The sequence below is a fragment of the Carcharhinus amblyrhynchos genome, unplaced genomic scaffold, assembly GCF_965287045.1.
Source record: "Carcharhinus amblyrhynchos unplaced genomic scaffold, sCarAmb.v2.hapA scaffold_90, whole genome shotgun sequence".
NCBI lineage: Eukaryota > Metazoa > Chordata > Chondrichthyes > Carcharhiniformes > Carcharhinidae > Carcharhinus > Carcharhinus amblyrhynchos.
The window spans coordinates 512,295-531,219 of record NW_027649830.1 but is presented as its reverse complement, the minus strand read 5'-3'; the positions used below and the strand labels follow the sequence as shown (position 1 = coordinate 531,219).

The window sequence follows — 18,925 nt, the reverse complement described above, 5'->3', positions numbered from 1 at the left end:
GTGGCACAAAACTCTTACACACTGCAATGAAAGTTTAGGAACTTTCAAGCGATTATTGGATAGGCACATGGAGCACTCCAGAATTATAGGGAGGGGACAGCTTGATATTGGGATTGGACATAGCTCGGCACAACGTTGAGGGTCGAAGGGCCTGTACTTTGCTGTAATGTTCTATGTTTCTAATGAGTGAAGGCTGAAGAACCCCAAGACATCAAGACTAGCCCACACAAGCGAGCCAGAGGAGGCTGGGTTAACTTACTGGCTCATTACTATTATCCTTCCATCTTAGTGAAGTACTGCATCATGCTCTGAACATTCACCTGCATTTCTCAAATTTAAAACAAATAATCACCTCAGTAACAAATCATTTGAGGACCATCTGGCCATAAGTAACAGAGCAAAAGGGTGCAACACAGCGGTACGCACGCAGGACAAGCCAACACAGCGGTACGCACGCAGGACAAGCCAACACAGCAGTACGCACGCAGGACAAGCCAACACAGCGGTACGCACGCAGGACAAGCCAACACAGCGGTACGCACGCAGGACAAGCCAACACAGCGGTACGCACGCAGGACAAGCCAACACAATTTCCAAGAGTTCAAAATTGTTCTGTTCATCAGACAGAAACTGGCTCCAAGCTCGCTACATCGATTAAACTTGCACAAATTCAATCGTGTTTGGGCCAGTGCGACAACTATGGACCTATGCACTGGCCACACTGCACCAACTGCAGCCAGCAGAGGTTCAACCCCACACCAGTTGCTCTGACAACGACCACAGAGCTGACCTGGTCAGCCACAAAATGGCGACAGAAAATAGCTCAACCAGACAGAGGGAAACGCACAGAAATTCAATGCTTCAGATCTAGGTGAGGTGGCAGCTACAACATGGATGTTAACGTACAGGGCACTGGGGGCCAACATTCCCTGGAGTTTAGAGGAACGAGAGGTGATCGTACTGAAAGAGGTTGGAATTCTCTATCCCAAAGGTTTGTGGATGCTTCAGGGTGAATTTGCAAGTTGAAGTATGCAGGTTTTTGGACACCAAGAGAAGTACAAGGCTGAAGTCAAATATCAGCCACAATCCTGCTGAGTGGTGCAAGTGTCTGCGAGGGGGCCAAGTGGCCTACTCTTCCTCCTAGTTCTGCAGTAACGATGTCTCACTCTCTTGTGCTGTGTGCTGAACATGAAGCATTATGTCCTGATTCTCACCATTTCAATACAGCACAAAAGCCACAACTTAGAATTCACTGCAAATGATGAAATTAGTTTTTGTTTTAAAAGGGCTGATGCACACCAACAAACTTTAGTTGACCTGATCTCATGGTGCTGAGATAATAGCGATAACACAAAAAAGTACACTTCCTGGACTGTCTCCTGTTAGTTCTGTATAGGCTAGTAATCCTCCAGTATGTATGCTTTCGGCCTATTATAAACAGAAGGAATGATAGCGCTGGCAGTAAATTCTCCATTATACTGAAACAGTGCAGCTTCATAGTGGTCAGCCATGGGCTCAGTCTTTTCCCATTTCTGGATTGAGCAGCAAGAGGCTGCCTCCACGAGGCCAGCTGCCTGATGTCCCAAAAACTGGACCAGCAACCTTTGAGGCAAAGTTGTGGATCGACTCCCCAAATTTCCAGAAAGCATCACCTGTGACCAAAATAAAATAGACAAGGCAACATGGCAGGCAATGAATACAATCCCGGAGGAAAGTCCAACAAAAGCAGAAAGTGCCAGTAAAGCTCAACAGGTCTGGCAACATTCATGGAGGGAGAACAGACTTAATGTTGAGTCCTTCACGGATGGAAACTAGAACTCTGAACCGGGTGATAAACACGTTTAACCTGAGCTTACATGATTGTATCAGTCAACTCCCAGGACGACTGACAGCTCCCAAGACATGCAACAGCAAAGTGGTGGATCTTGGGCTTTTAGAGTATCCCACAAATTCTATCTCCATTCTCTGACTTGAGGACTACCTCCATCACACAGATGTCACACATCTCACGACAATCAGTGCTGGCAGACATATAAGCAAGCAGCACTCAGGCTACACCTGTCAAATCCTGAACTGAAGTTTCTACACTGGGCTGTCTGAGAGTCTTTAAATGGTTCTGGCACAAAGCAGCATCATCAATTATTCATCTATTTTCACTTCAACAAATCCAAGCACATCTTCAAATCGCAAGTAAGGCCACAGGTATCCAGACAAGCAACTACTGGTATACAGTGTGCTTGGTGGGCAGAGGTGCCTCCAGTCTGTGACAAAGAAAATCATTCCTTGCTTGTTTAGCCAGTGCACAAGGATCTGAGATGGTTATTTACAGGAAAATGAAGTGCTGGAGGCAATCAGGATTAACTTAAGTTTTTCTGTCAACTGCAGTGATGATGTGGAGATGTCAGCATTGAACTGGGGTAAACACAGTAAGAAGTCTCACAACACCAAGTTAAAGTCCAACAGGTTTATTTGATAGTAAACGCCATAAGCTTACCGAACGCTGTTCCTTCGTCAGGTGAGTGGAGAGTTCTGATCAGAAACAGGGCATATAAAAGGCACACACAGTTTACAGAAAACTGATTAGAATGCAAGTCTTTACAGCTAATTTGCTATTCAAGTCTTAAAGGTGCAGACGTGAGTGGCAATAGCATTAAGCATAGGTTAAAGAGATGTATACTGTCTCCAGACAGGACAGTAAGTGTGATGTTGCAAGTTCAGGCAAGTCATGGGGGTTACAGATAGTGTGACATGAACCCAAGATCCTGGTTGAGACCGTCCTCATGTGTGTGGAACTTGGCTATCAGTCTCTGCTCAGCGACTCTGTGCTGTCGTGAAGGCCGCTTTGGAGAACATTTACCCGAGGATCAGAGACCGAATGCCCGTGACTGCTGAAGTATTCGCCAACAGGAAGGGAACAGTCTTGCCTGGTGATTGTCAAGTGGTGTTCATTCATCCGTTGTCGTAGTGTCTGCATGGTCTCCCCAGTGTACTATGCCTCGGGACATCCTTTCCTGCAACGTTGTTAGGTACACAACGTTGGTGAAGTTGCAAGGGTATGTACAGTGTACCTGGTGGATGGTGTTCTCACATGAGATGATGGCATCCGTGTCGATGATCCGGCACGTCTTGCAGAGGTTGCTTCGTCGTCCAGTACTTCCCTGGAGCGGAGACACTACGACATCTCCGGAGTCTTCAACATGTCATTGATGAAGATGAACATCTCGCCAAGGCCATCCCCACACCCCCACTTCTGGCCTTCAAACAACCACACAACCTCAAACAGACGATTGTCCGCAGCAAATTACACAGCCTTCAGGAGAACAGTGACCACAGCACCACACAATCCTGCCACAGGATTCTGTAAGACATGCTGGATCATCGACATGGATGCCAAACCTTGAGCATAGGCACGGAAAAATAGTTCACCAAAGCTTAACAAGGGACAGGATAGCTACTCCAGTTAACCGAAAAAACCAAAACCGCCCTCACTAGGTGTGTACAGTACTGAAGAAGAAAACTTACTACCTATTACTAGGTTGCATCCATAGGGGGAACCAGACAGCAATAAATCAATAGTCATTTTTGCTCATTTCTCCTTATAACAAAACCTATTTAAGTATTTATGTTGATGGCACCATCAAGAACCTCATGACTCAGCCAACATCAAACCACCAGAGATTACAAATCACAGCCAGTGCAAAGAGTACATATATCCATCACCCGTGGAAGCCAAATACACCAAGGGCAGACTCAGCTTAAATGTACAGCACACTATGCTTGATTAAAGCCCCACTTTGATCAACCCCACAAACTCTCAAGCAAGGCTGAACAAGATTTTCTCAGCAGTTGAAATCCTGTCTCTGTACCTGTGTACACAGAGCCACACTAGACTGTTCCAAAGGCAGTAAGGACTTTAAACCATCAAGGCAGTCACAAATTAGCAACAAGCGAAGATAGTGGGGACCTGACAAAAATTAAAAAGCATTTCTGACTTGTGATCAGCTGAACCAAAAGCTAATTCAATACAACAAGCTGTGCAACAGATAAAATTAAACTTACAATAATCCCTTCACCCACCCCAAAACTTCAATTCCTTTGGACATGTTATCAAGTTTCAGAAGAGACAGACAAAGATCAAATGTGAGAAACTGAGGGAAATAAAGAGCTTGTTTTTTTAAAATGAAGATTTGCGAAAGAGTGGAACGTGCCACCAGAGTTTGTGAATCAAGCAGGGGGCCATATCAATGTTTCACATCAGGTATGGGGATGGTGAAAGGAAGTGCGGGGGGAATTGAGGAACACAGATAGCACAGTGGGAGGGGAGAGGCATGAAGGATAAAAACTAATACTTATGGACAAGATTGAGCCATACAGACTGTTCCTTGGCTGCAATTCCAAGACTTTTTCGGTAAATGGGATTAACCAACTTTCCTTTCTCAGGTTCCATTGTCAGCATAACAGTGGGCAGCCACATTTTCATTACTCCACTTGAATCCGCGAAAGATATACTTACTTATACACAAAAACCAACAATGCCGTTTTTGAGTCAGATAAGAAAGCTAATAGGCTAGGGAGACAATAGCAGGAGTCATTCAAGCAACACAACTGCCCAGTGCAAATTGCACACACTTCAATCAGCACAGGGGCATTTCAATCATTTCAAGGATGATTTCAGAATCATGCAATGTAGTGGTAACGTAACTGCACTAGTAATACAGAGGCCCAGGGATATTACTGTGGGAGGGGACACAGGTTCAAATCCCACCATTGCAGCTGGTGAAATTTAAATTGAATTAGTGCAAATCTGGAATTGAAAGCTGGTCACTAACGTAGCCTGTGAAACTATCAGTGATTGTTGTAAGATCCCGCCTGCTTCACTACTGTCCTTTAGGGAAGGAAATCTGTTGTCCTTACCTGGTCTGACCTACATGTGACTCCAGGCTCCATGCAGCAATATGGTTAATTCATCTGCTCCGAATGGCCTTCGCCAGACAGAGTTCAAGGGCAATGAGGGCTAGCCAACAAATACTGGCCTTGCCAGTGACGCCCACATCCCATGGATTCTTTTAAAATCCACTTTGAAGCTTCTTCTTGAATAAAGAAATAGATCGGCACAGGCGCCACGCCCCGAGCGACACACCATGTGTATCAAATGCTTGTTTAGTAGTTGTAAAACTGCTGGAACTAAAATATGAGGCCACTTTCAGTGGGAAAGCACCATCAGCAGAGACATTAAATCTTACTAAGTACCCACTTTGTTTTGAATAATTGCTGATACAACCGGCACACAACCACACATCAGCCTCAGCATCAAGGAAATCAATAGCATTTCATTATTTAATTTAAAAAAAACACACACACTGCTGAGAGGTCAATGCAACTACGTTAAGCCCAAACCATGAGAGCAACATGTACTGGCAAAATAAAAGATCAAAGGACATTCAGCGCCAGTGCTGGGGGGTGGGGGCAGATGGTGCAAATAACAACAGGAAGTAATAGTCATGCTCCATGCCATGCCTGATGTGGCAGGAAACTTGGTACAACATTAACACTCACGATGCGAATTTTAGGCTTGTGAATGGCACAAGGTAGACGAGAGAGCAATTCCCTGCCCATCCCCCTAAACTGTCACCCCTCAACATACCAACTTCACGTTCAAATAATGCTCATGTTGGTCACTGCCTTTCATGCTTTGGAGCTGGCCTTAAAAATATGCCTGATTGTACAAGATGGGGAAAAGTAAACGGGACACATAAGTACTCTCTTGCTGAAAATTAGGTGCTCCTTAAAATCTCAAACAAAATGCAATTTCTTCACATCCAAGCCTGCTGGCAGACACTGAGGCAGGTTATTTTAAAATATCTATTCACCAAATCTCTACAAGCTGGGATCATGACTAGAAACAGCTAAACACTTCTCTTTTAATTAAAGGTTTATGAAGATGCCATTAGTAAGCAGTCAAGCATTGCACTACCATGAAAATACCATCGACAACAACACTGTGGAGGACCTTTCAATTTTAAACTGTCTCAGCACATCCCTGAAAGAACTGACATGAACAGTTCCATGACTGGATCTATACTGACACTAACAGTTACGGCCACAAATATGATCAATCCAGCATTCAGCCCTCTACCCCATCCTTAAACTGGGCATCCAGCATAAAATCTACCAAAACCCAATTTCCGGGTGCTGGGTTCGAGGGGGTAACAATACAGAAAAATGTGGCGAGAGAGAAAATAAAAGGCAAAACAGTGGGTGCTGCAGGTTTAAAATGAAAACAAAGACCTCCAAAAACTCAGCAGGTCTGGGAGCATCTGTGGAGAGAGAAAACAGAGTTAACCTTTCGAGCCCAATGTGACTCTTGTTCGGAAGAGGGCGGGGAGCGGTAAAACTTTCTCTTACCACAGACACTGCCAGAACCTGCTGAGTTTTTCCAGCACTTCCTATTTTCATTTTATTCCAGTGGAAAGTTCCCTTTTCTCCCCGTGTTGCATGGAAATGTAGAATACTATTTGAGCTTGCTGTGCCATTCAGTATGATCATGGCTGAGAGTTTAACTCAGTAACCTGCCTCCTCCTTCACCCCAGAGATACATCTAACTTCTTCTTGAAAACATACAATGTTTTGGCCTCAACTGCATTTTGTGTTAGTGAAATCCACAGCCTGACCACTCTCGGGGTGAAGACATTTCTCCTCATTGCTTTCTTAATGGTTTTCCCTGTTTCCTTAGATTGTGACCCCTGGTTCTGGACTCCCCACCATCAGGGGCATCCTTCCTGCACACACCACATACTAGTCTCACCGTCTCCCAGGCCCATAAAGAAGCAGTCACTCCCGGAAGGTGGAAAATATGAGAGTGAAACAATGCAGTCCCAAAGCCCCCCTCCCCAACTTACTTCTGGCAAACGTCCATTCTCTGGAAAACAAGCTAGATGGACTTAAATCCAGACTCACTTCCCAAAGAGATCCGAGGGATTGCTCTGTACTCTGTCTCACAGAGATGTGGCTCACTCCTGCTTCACCGGGCTGCACCCTACAAGCAGAGGATTTCTCAATCCATTGAATGGGCCACACAGTGGCCTCAAGCAAAGCTAGGGAAGGTGGGGGTCTGTCTCCTAATCAACACCTCGTGATGCCTAGACTTAGCAACACTGGCGAGTTTCTGCTCCCAGGACCTAGAATACCTGATACTAAAATGCCGCCTCTACCTTCCATGCGAGTTCATCTCCGTTACCACCACTTTACATCCCACCCTGTGTGGACGTAAAGATTGCGCTGGATGAAATACACACAACTATGAATAGCCTTGAGATGAAACATCCCAAGGCCTTGTTCATCGTAGCTGGGGGCTTCAATCAGGCCAAGCTCAAGAGCGTACTACAACACATTTCCTGTTCCAGTAGAGGTCCAAACATCCTAGACCACTGCTGCTTTGCCCTGCACCAAACCTACAAATGACCCAGTCACCAGTGGTGTGCCGCAGGGCTCAGTACTGGGACCTCTCCTCTTTGTAGTATGTATAAATGACTTGGAAGAGGGCGTACGTGGTGGGATCAGCAAGTTTGCAGATGACACCAAGATGGCAGGATTGGCAGATACTGAGGAAGACTGTCAGGTGACACAGCAGGATATAGATAGGTTGGTATATTGGGCAGATAGATGGCAGATGGAATTTAATCCTGACAAATGCGAGGTGATGCACTTTGGAAGGAATAATGCAGGGAGGAGTTACATGATAAAAGGTAGACCGATTAATGTGAGGGATGGTAGCGGTAGTGTAATTTTTGAGTCAAGCCATCTGGGGCGGAAACCATGACAGAACCGTTAGTGTAACCTGAGGGGTTAAACGCTAAGACCAGCAGATGATGAAACACGCAGAAAAAGAAGAAAATAAAAACATGAGACTGGCAGGCGCTCGGGGTCTTCAGCATAGCCTAAAAGAGATTTACACCATATAAAATAAATGGGTAAGCAATTTACGGGACAATGAAAAAGAGTTAGCTGAATTGATGAGAGGTAAAACGATTTAAGCCTTAAAAGGGGTGATTGGATTAGAGTTAATGGGATGTCAACAAGGGAGGAGATCACTCAGTAAAGAGATTAAGGAGTGGTACCCAATAAAGAAAGGAGGGCTGTCCTATTGTTATCTAGGAAAAATGTATATAAACTAAGATTGTGTAAAGCAAGGTGTGTGTACCCACGGGACGGCACCCTTTCTTGCAAGATCGAATAAACCGACAGTTAGCTGAACTCATCCGTGTATTTGATTCAAGGGGGGGAATCATAAAGTGAGTATCTGACCGTTTCTCACAATTGGGGGCTCGTCCGGGATCTGGAATTATAACGGGGGTTTCCCTCGACTAGACCAAATCGATGGAATAAGACGCGTCTAGTGTATATTTACACGTAAAAACGTCGTTTTGGTCTGGGAGGAGGGGAATCTGAAACCACTCAGTTGAGATAATTCTGGACCCTGGAAATCACACGGATGACTTCTATACACTAGGACTGCTAGGACTGTGACTGAAATCTGTGAGGGGGTATACACATCATTGGAAGAAGTCGGACAACTCCGTGCACGGATCAAGGTAAGAAATTTCTCTCCCGGGAATTCGGCTGATTAAGGGTGAGAGTCATTTTCTTCCTTGACGACTTTATGGTTATGACAGTTTGATCTGAGGGCACAAATAAATTAACTTGTGTCCAAGACGACAACTGAAGACTAACCATGGGAGGTAAACCGTCCAAGAGTAAGGATGGGAAACCGGGAAATAATAATGATGAAAAGGGAATACCCCCCGACAGTCCTCTGGGGATACAGTTAGAAAATTGGGATGGGGACCGAAAGACTAAAGACTTAAAAAAGAAGGTTATGATAAAATATTGTTGTTTTGTGTGGACGAAGGAACCAATCCGGAAACCATCTGTATTGTGGCCAAAATATGGATCGGATGAGGATTGGGTCTGTCAGATATTAAATTTATATGTTAATAGTAAACAACCCTTTAACCCCGAGGAAAGTAAGTACGCTGCCTGTTGGGTGGGCGCGATGAGTAGATCGCCGCAGCCAGTCTCCCTGTATCCAATGATCCCACAGAGCAGACCGGGGCAATGGGACCCTCTTGACAACCTCCCGCCGCCACCCCCTCCTGTACCAAATGTACCCCCTGCATATCAACCAAATAATAATGGGGCCCAAGGGCCCCAAGGGGAAGATCTCATAAATCTTGAGAACGGCACAGGAGGCGGACCCCCAGTTGAGGGTCTGCGGAGGTCCGAGAGGTTGGTAATAAAACAGTCCCTGGAACAACAGCAGAATAATGGGGCTTCAGCGCCCGAGGTGGAAATGCACCCTCTCAGGGAGGTTCCCTTCGGACAAAGAGAGACAGGGTTCGTGGTGGTGCCTCTTAACTCGGCAGACATCCGACAACTTAGGAAGGAGTTGCCCCCTCTCCTAGAGGACCCTGTCGCGGTAGCGACACAACTTGACCAATTCCTGGGTCCAAGCATGTATACTTGGGGGGAACTCCGGGCCATAATGAGCATATTATTCAACTACGATGAAGGAGTTATGATCCGAAATAGGGCCATGGAAATTTGGGATAGGGATCACCAACAGCAAGAACAACTCAGGGGAGATCAAAAATACCCTCTTGAGGATCCAAATTGGAATCATAATACCCAGGAAGGGCGGACAAACATGTCGGATCTCCGGAATCTTATAATTCGGGGGATCCAGACATGTGTCCCCAAGCAGCAGAATGTGGCAAAAGCATTTGATATTAGGCAAGGAAAAGATGAATCACCCAGCATGTTCTTAGACAGACTGAGGGAGTCTGTCCGCAAATATTCAGGAATCGATCCTGATGATGAAATTGGAAAGGGAATGCTAAAAATTAATTTTGTAACGAAATCCTGGCCAGATATCCAGAGAAAACTACAAAAGATTGAGGATTGGAGTGGGAAGGACATGGCGGAATTATTGCGGGAAGCGCAGAAGGTCTTTGTTCAGAGAGAGGTTGTAAAGGAAAAGCAGAAGGCAAAGATGATGGTGGCAGCTGTTAGGGAAGTATGTAAGTCCACCGGGATAACGGATGAAGGATATACAGTAGGTAGAGGAAGGTCAAGGGGAGGTTGGAAGGAAAGGGGGGCCAGGAGGGGCCGAGGTAGAGGACGAGGAGAATTTTACGGTGGTGACCGGCCCCGGGTGGCCGGGTGTTACCACTGTGGGAAACCGGGACACTTCAAAAGAGAGTGTCCTGAATTTAAGAAGGAACGAGAAGGGATTTATGAAATGGAATGTGAGGTTGATTAGAGGGGTCAGGGGAGAATCGGAAAAAGGACCTACCAAGAACCCCTGGTAAATTTAAAGGTGGGTCCACAAAAGGAGGATGTTACATTTTTAGTCGACACGGGGGCAGGCAGATCCTCAATCCCAATCTATCCTACAGGAGCCAATTACCAAACTAAAATGTTGAACATATCAGGAGTAAAGGGAGGGGTATTTAGGGCGAAACTATTTGAACCACAGGTACTACAATGGGAGGAAGAGGAGCTTTTAGCAGAGCTCCTCCACCTCCCTCATCTCCCCTATGGTCTGTTGGGGCGGGACCTGATAATCCGCTTCGGGCTCCGAATAAATGTAGGGGACGACGAAGACCTGGTGGTAACTATGTCATACCTTAGCGAGGACCGACTCACGGGTATAGACTCTAGAGTATGGACGGCCAAGGGAAACAGAGGGCGACTCTCGATTCAGCCTGTAAAAATTGATCTTAAGCCCCAGAGCCCCTCTGTCAAGATACGTCAGTATCCTATCTCCCGGGAAGGGAGACAGGGCCTGAAAGAAGTGATGAAAGATCTGATAAGTGATGGGCTGGTGGAACCATGTATGTCGAGATATAACTCTCCCATTTTGCCAGTCCGAAAGTCTGACGGCAGTTACAGAATGGTCCAAGACTTGAGGGAAATCAATAAGATTGTACAGGTACGACACCCGGTGGTGCCGAACCCATACACTATACTGGGGCGGATACTCCCAGAACATGAATGGTTCAGTGTAGTGGATTTAAAGGACGCCTTCTGGGCCTGCCCGTTGGACGAGGCCAGTAGAGACTTATTCGCCTTCGAGTGGGAGGACCCTGACACGGGCAGGAAGCAGCAATACCGCTGGACAGTGCTTCCTCAGGGGTTCACTGAATCGCCAAATTTGTTTGGTCAGATTTTAGAGCAGGTATTAGAGGGACTGATCCTTTCCCCAGCCCTAAAACTCATACAGTATGTGGATGACCTCCTGTTGTCCGGACCCACAGAAGCGGAGGTCGTAGCGGGAACAAATACCCTTCTGAATTATTTGGCAGGACAGGGACTAAGGGTGAGCCAGAAGAAGCTCCAATATGCAGAAAGAGAGGTTAAGTATCTGGGACACTTGATAAGCCAGGGACAGAAGAGAATAAGTCCGGAAAGGGTGAGGGGAATAGTTGAACTGGGACTCCCGGGAACTAAGAGAGAGCTACGAATGTTTTTGGGACTCTTAGGTTATTGCCGATTATGGATAGACGACTATGCCCCCCTAACCAAGGGTCTGTACCTAAAACTTGTAGAGGGGGCTCCTAACAAAATCCAGTGGGACGAGAAAGAGGAGGAACTAATTGAGACCCTGAAACAGAAATTGATGACCGCGCCAGTCTTGAGCTTGCCAGATTTCAGTAAGGCATTCAGACTCTTTGTAAATGCCAAACAGGGAACCGCCCTCGGAGTTTTAACCCAAGATTGGGGGGGAAAAAGGAAGCCAGTGGCATTCTTATCAAAGATACTGGACCCAGTTTCCCGAGGCTGGCCAGAATGTGTCCAGGCGGTGGCTGCCACGGCCAAATTGGTGGAAGAAAGTAGGAAGCTGACATTTGGGGCACCCTTGACGGTCATTACCCCCCACCAGGTTAGGACTATTTTAAATCAGAGGGCTGGAAGATGGCTGACGGACTCAAGAATCTTGAAGTATGAGGCCATTTTGCTAGATCGGGACGATCTTAAGATAGAGGTCAATTCCTGTCAGAACCCAGCTGAATTCCTCTGGAAGGGGGAAGAAGGCGAGGGACTCGAACATTGCTGTTCGGACATAATAGATCTCCAGAGTAAGGTAAGGGAGGATCTAAGGGACTCCCCTCTTCACACTGGAAAGCGATGGTATATAGATGGATCCTCCCGGGTGGTAAACGGAAAAAGGCATAATGGATACGCGATCATTAGTGAAGCTGGCTGGAATTTGGTAGAAAGGGGGCGACTGCCTAATGTCTGGTCTGCCCAGACATGTGAATTATATGCTCTACACCGGGCTCTCAAGGGCTTAGAGGGATTGATAGGGACCATCTACACCGACTCCAAGTATGCGTTCGGGGTGGTACACACTTTTGGAAAAATTTGGAAGGAAAGAGGAATGATAAATAGTAGGGGAAAAGAATTGATACATGAGGAATTGGTTACTAAAATATTAAAAGACCTGCTGGGGCCACGGGAAATTGCTGTGGTCCATGTAAAAGGACACCAGAGAGACAATGGGATAGAGACAAAGGGGAACCAGTTGGCGGACGGACAAGCAAAATTGGCAGGGACGGAGGAGGAGATAGTGGACTGCTTGGTCTGGGTGCCCCAAGTGTCTGAAGTAATAGAAACACCAGCATTTAGCGAAAAGGAAGAAGCCGAGCTAAAACCACTTGGGGGTCAGAAAGATGAAAGAGGGAAATGGACATTACCCGATGGTCGACAACTATTAAACCGACCGATGACCAGAGACATAATTAGTCATCTCCATCGGGGAGGACACTGGGGGACACAGGCGATGTGCGATGCATTTCTGCGTCAGTACGTACATCCCGGTTTATACACTGTGGCTAAGCAAGTCACGAAAGATTGTGTAATTTGTCGGAAGATAAATAAAAAAGGACTGAGACAGAATACGAAGCAAGGAGGGAGAAGCCCAGCCTATAGGCCCTTCGAGTATATCCAAGTGGATTATACCGAACTCCCCCCCATAGGGCGCCTGAAATATCTTTTGGTAATAGTGGACCACTTGACAGGGTGGGTTGAGGCGTACCCAACCGCCATAGCCTCGGCGACACAGGTTAGCAAGGTCCTTCTCGAACAAATTATCCCACGATACGGACTCCCCCGGGCCATCGATTCAGACCAGGGGAGCCAGTTTACGTCCACTGTCCTACAGAACATAGTGCGGGCAGTGGGGGTAAGCTGGGATTTCCACACCCCTTGGCATCCCCCGTCCTCGGGCAAGGTGGAAAGAATGAATCAGACTATTAAAAAACAGCTGACAAAACTCAGGACAGAGACCGGGTTGCCCTGGACCAAGTGCCTTCCCCTTGCCTTGCTGCAAATACGAACGCAGCCACGACGGGACTTGGGGGTGTCCCCATATGAAATAATGTTCGGTCTCCCCTTTAATGGGCCAAAAGGGGAACTCCCCACATTCGAGTCCCGCGATGTATTTGTGCATAAATATGTTGAGGTCCTGGGGTCTGCTCTATCTCATTTACGCCAACAGGGACTCCTGGCACAGACACCACCTCTCGAGTTTGCGATACACACCATCAAGCCAGGGCATTGGGTCCTAATCAAGAACTGGAAACTCCAGACTTTAGAACCGATCTGGGATGGTCCCTACTTAGTACTTCTGACCACGGAAACGGCTATCCGCACGGCTGAGAAAGGCTGGACACATTACACTCGAGTGAAAGGACCGGTGCCAGAACCAGCAGAAGAAGTGCCTACTCCTGGCCACCACACCGCGAAGAACTGATTGGACTTGATTTTTGATATGTCAATTTGGGCAATATACGGCAATAGCGGGATGTTACTAATAATATGTTTACTCTATGGGGGCATAGGTGCTGGGCAGGCGGCCCAAGTGTACTCCCTTACTATAATCCAATCACCCCAGGCACAGGTAATTGAGATCGACCTCTGTCGAATGGTACCCTGCAAAGACGACCTTACGGGGCAGAAGAGATACCAGGGGAGGGAAATAGAATTACTTGTCTTCGATAAGAACCCAAAGTGTACTAAAAATGAACAGGGGAAAGTAGAATCTTGTCAAGTAGGGGGGTTAAATGAGGACGTTAAGTTAAGGATTCGCGAGAAAGTATCACTGGTTCCACGGAAGATCTTTCCCAGAGACTGTAAGCTAAACCAATGTAACCCCCTCTACCTCACCATAAAAAAGTCAGACGACGGTGGGACAGAGGGCCTCGACGGACAAGTTTTTGGGGTCAAGATCAAGGAACACACAGGGAGGGTGGGGGCGGCCCTGTGTTGTGTGCGGGTTACAGTCAAAAATGCCGAAACCAGGAACTCCTCCGCCCCTAGCCGGGGAGTCTCGGGAGAAGTCAGGGTAGTGGAGGTAAAGGATTTAAGAGAGACCATTGAAATAGAAACGGGATTCAGGGAAGCGAACACCTGGATAGAATGGGTCAAATATACAGTACAAAGTGTCGGAAAAGGTAACTGTTATGCGTGCACCAGTAGCCGGCCAACTCCCCAGGTGGTCCCATTCCCGCTGGGATGGGATAAAGAACCAGCTGAAATGGAGTGTATGGTGAAACTGTATCAAAACAGAGAGGCTTGGGGAGACCCCACTTGTCGCTCCTTGAGCCTGACATTTCCCCCAATCAAACTGAACAGGGCGTCTCAACCCCCCCCTTTTTCCGGAGTAACGGGGATACATCACACCTGTATCACCCGGACTGGGGATGGATTGGACAAGGAAGTGGGAAGCTTCGATAGGTGTGGAACAGTTAAGGAAGTCAGCGACACCACCGAGGGAGGAAACTACTCCCAAATCCAGGTACCTAGAGCTGATCTATGGTGGTACTGTGGAGGGAGGACTTTGAGACCCATTTTACCTCAGAAATGGAAGGGCACTTGTGCACTTATCCAATTGGCCGTACCCTTTACCCTGGCATTCGAACATCAGGGACCCCGTGGAAAAGAACGAGGGAAAAGGAGCCTCCCGGGTTCTTTTGATGAACGAATATATTTGGACGCCATAGGGGTCCCTAGGGGGGTCCCTGATGAGTACAAAGCCAGGAGCCAGATAGCAGCAGGATTTGAATCCCTGTTCTGGTGGGTGACTGTCAACAAGAATGTAGATTGGATCAACTATATCTATTATAATCAACAGAGGTTTGTTAATTATACCCGAAATGCGATAAGCGGGATAGCGGAACAATTGGACGCAACCAGCAGAATGGCCTGGGAAAACAGGCTAGCCCTGGACATGATTCTAGCAGAGAAAGGGGGGGTATGCGTCATGATAGGAACTGAATGCTGCACCTTTATCCCAAATAACACAGCTCCCGATGGGTCAATTACCCGAGCCCTCGAAGGGCTAACGACCCTAGCTAATGAACTAGCTGAGAACTCGGGTACAGACCTAGATCTCACTGGGTGGTTGGAAGCTTGGTTCGGCAAATGGAAAGGAGTAGTAATGTCCGTCCTTGTCTCTTTCATGGTAACGGCAGGGGTATTGGCCGCCCTAGGGTGTTGTATCATCCCTTGTGTTCGGGGGTTGGCTCAGCGGCTAATCGAAACAGCCCTGACTAGGGGGGATGTCCTGAATGGAAAAGTGATAAATATGAATTTAGAGACGGAAGAGAGGATAAGCCTCTTAGGCGATAAAACTCTGGATGAACAGGCCCTCGACCTGCTGGAACGCCTGGAACACCAGAAGAATGTCAAAAATTACAAAGCGTAAGAAAAACAGGGGGGATTGTGAGGGATGGTAGCGGTAGTGTAATTTTTGAGTCAAGCCATCTGGGGCGGAAACCATGACAGAACCGTTAGTGTAACCTGAGGGGTTAAACGCTAAGACCAGCAGATGATGAAACACGCAGAAAAAGAAGAAAATAAAAACATGAGACTGGCAGGCGCTCGGGGTCTTCAGCATAGCCTAAAAGAGATTTACACCATATAAAATAAATGGGTAAGCAATTTACGGGACAATGAAAAAGAGTTAGCTGAATTGATGAGAGGTAAAACGATTTAAGCCTTAAAAGGGGTGATTGGATTAGAGTTAATGGGATGTCAACAAGGGAGGAGATCACTCAGTAAAGAGATTAAGGAGTGGTACCCAATAAAGAAAGGAGGGCTGTCCTATTGTTATCTAGGAAAAATGTATATAAACTAAGATTGTGTAAAGCAAGGTGTGTGTACCCACGGGACGGCACCCTTTCTTGCAAGATCGAATAAACCGACAGTTAGCTGAACTCATCCGTGTATTTGATTCAAGGGGGGGAATCATAAAGTGAGTATCTGACCGTTTCTCACATTAAGAGTACAGAAATACAGAGGGACCTGGGAGTGCAGGTGCACAAGTCTCTGAAGGTGTCAACACAGGTAGAGAAGGTTGTGAAGAAAGCTTACGGAATGCTAGCCTTTATAGGAAGGGGTATAGAGTATAAGAGCTGTTGTCTAATGCTTCAGTTGTACAGAACCGCATTTAGGCCGCATTTGGAGTCCAGTTCTGGTCACCTTACTACCGGAAGGACGTGGAGACCCAGGGGAGGGTGCAGAGGAGGTTTACCAGGATGTTGCCTGGCATGGAAGGACTGAGTTACGAGGAAAGGTTGGAAAAACTGGGGCTCTTCTCCTTAGAAAGACGGAGATTAAGGGGGGATCTGATAGAGGTGTATAAAATAATGAAGGGAATATATAGAGTCAACAGTGGCAGGCTTTTCCCTAGATTGGGGACAACTATTACGAGAGGTCACGATCTAAGGGTGAGGGGGGAGAAGTATAATTTGGATACTAGAGGAAGGTTTTTCATGCAGAGGGTTGTGGGGGTATGGAACGCGTTACCAAGTAAGGTGGTGGAGGCAGGCACGCTGGGCTTGTTTAAGGTTTACTTAGATAGACACATGAGAGAAACAGGGATGGAGGGTTATAGTAAACGGTATTAAAAAGGGTCAGAGCCTCGGGACGACACTGAAAATGTAGTATTACATGTTAATGTTTTTGTCTCTTTTAATCCACAGGTGTCGGTCCACCTTGTTGTCAAACGAGGGGCATGCACACGGTGGGTCGTGCGTGGGCTGCTCTTGGAGGTTTCAAGAGTGGCCTAGTACTTTGTGTCGTTGTGTGTGCTTAATCCTGGACCAGCAGACAGGCACCGCAACAGCTCAGTGACTATCACTGCTAGCTGTGCAGATACATGGATTTGGGCCTGTGTCTGTGGGAGTTTGCGCATTCTCCCCGTGGTTGCGTGGGTTTCCTCCGGGTGCCCCGGTTTCCTCCCACACCCCAAAGATGTGCTCTTAGGCTGATTGGTTTTACCAAATCGACCCTACACTATTCTCCCCTGAATCTGGCTACATTAGGGGTACCATTCACATACACACGGGGCAGGGTAGGTGTAGGAAAATGCTTTGTTGAAATGGCGGCGCGGGCTCGTTGGGCCGAAGGGCCTGTTTCCTGTGCTGGGTTGTTCTTTGTCCCTTTGACTTGCAGCGATAACACAATTTTCGCACCTGCATATCTGAGTGCACTTGCCCCTATACCAAAAACATGCTTCCATTCCTGCTGCTGTCCTACCCCTCTCAGGCTCTGCCGTCCCTCACTGTTTCTCACAGCAGTCACTTCCTGCCACAAACAGTTCACCTTAGCATCATAGTAACCCTACAGTACGGAAAGAGGCCATTTGGCCCATCGAGTCTGCACGGACCACAATCCCACCAGGCCTTACCCCCACATCCCTACATATTTACCTGCTAATCCCTCTAACCTACGCATCTTAGGACTCTAAGGGGCAATTTTTAGCATGGCCAATGAACCTAACCTGCACATCTTTGGACTGTGGGAGGAAACCGGAGCACCCGGAGGAAACCCACACAGACACAGGGAGAATGTGCAAACTCCACACAGATAGTGACCCGGGCCAGGAATCGAACCAGGTCCCTGGAGCTGTGAAGCAGCAGTGCTAACCACTGTGCTACCGTGCTACCTTGTAATTCACTCACGCTTTGCTGAGCGCACAGTCATGTGGGCCACCTCTACAGCTTTTCCCAAAGAGATTTTTGTCTCATCCAGCAGCTCTTTATGTACAGTGAGGCTGTCAATCTACAGACCAAATGGTCTCTTAATATCTCCCCCAAAACTGGGTCGAAAACACTGCGCCGCTAAACATCACAGTCTGGCCACAAACCTGGAGATCATCACCCCTGCTTCCCTCTCAACAGAATGAAATTGATGCCTAGACATGGTGATTGATGTTGGAGGTTAAAATGGTCTTTCATCAGTTCCACTATTTGATCAAATAGTGTAGAGCTTCACATGGTGTTAGACTTCTCCCCAGGTTGTACATTTGTGAACCATAGGCACAGTAGTATATCACCTTTGCTTTTCCTTCAGTGATTTTGTTGGCCACAAAGAAATAATGCAACCTTTCAACATATTACCCCAGCTTTGAACTTCTGGATCAAACGACTATCTTCCTGATAGTGGATCATGTGGCCTGCATAGGATCATCCCTTAACGGGGCTACATTAATAGAGGGAATCTTCCAGGTGGTGTCCCAAGGTATCTGCTGCCCTTGTCCTTGTAGATGGTTTGGATGGCGATGCCTAAGGAGCCTTTGAGTTCCTGCAGTGCATCATGTAGGTAACACACACGGCTGCCGTTGTTTGTGTGAGTAGAGGGAATGAACGTGGTGCCAATCAAATGGGTTGCTGTGCCATGTCAAGCTTCTTGAGCACTGGCCAAGCTAACTCATTTGAATGAATGCACACAAGCTTTTAACCATTTTCTTGTCTTTAGCTATGAACAAACTAACTAGCTTTAACTTAAGAAAGCCTGGTTAAATTGGCTTTTAAAACATAAAAATGTTGGGATTGGAAACAAAAAGGTACACACGAAAAGA

The 18,925-nt window shown here is 46.9% G+C and overlaps 2 protein-coding genes across 9 annotated transcripts in view; one reads left to right on the top strand and one right to left on the bottom strand.

Annotated features, from left to right (window-relative positions):
- The window catches only part of huwe1 (HECT, UBA and WWE domain containing E3 ubiquitin protein ligase 1), a 273,934-nt gene that overhangs the window by 218,396 nt on the left and 36,613 nt on the right, over positions 1–18,925 (bottom strand). The window lies entirely within an intron of this gene.
- Positions 13,746–16,266, top strand: LOC145338041 (uncharacterized). The gene has a single exon (XM_080182815.1). It carries the CDS (start codon positions 13,832–13,834, stop codon positions 15,764–15,766), a length of 1,935 nt encoding a protein of 644 aa, XP_080038941.1. The 5' UTR covers positions 13,746–13,831; the 3' UTR covers positions 15,767–16,266.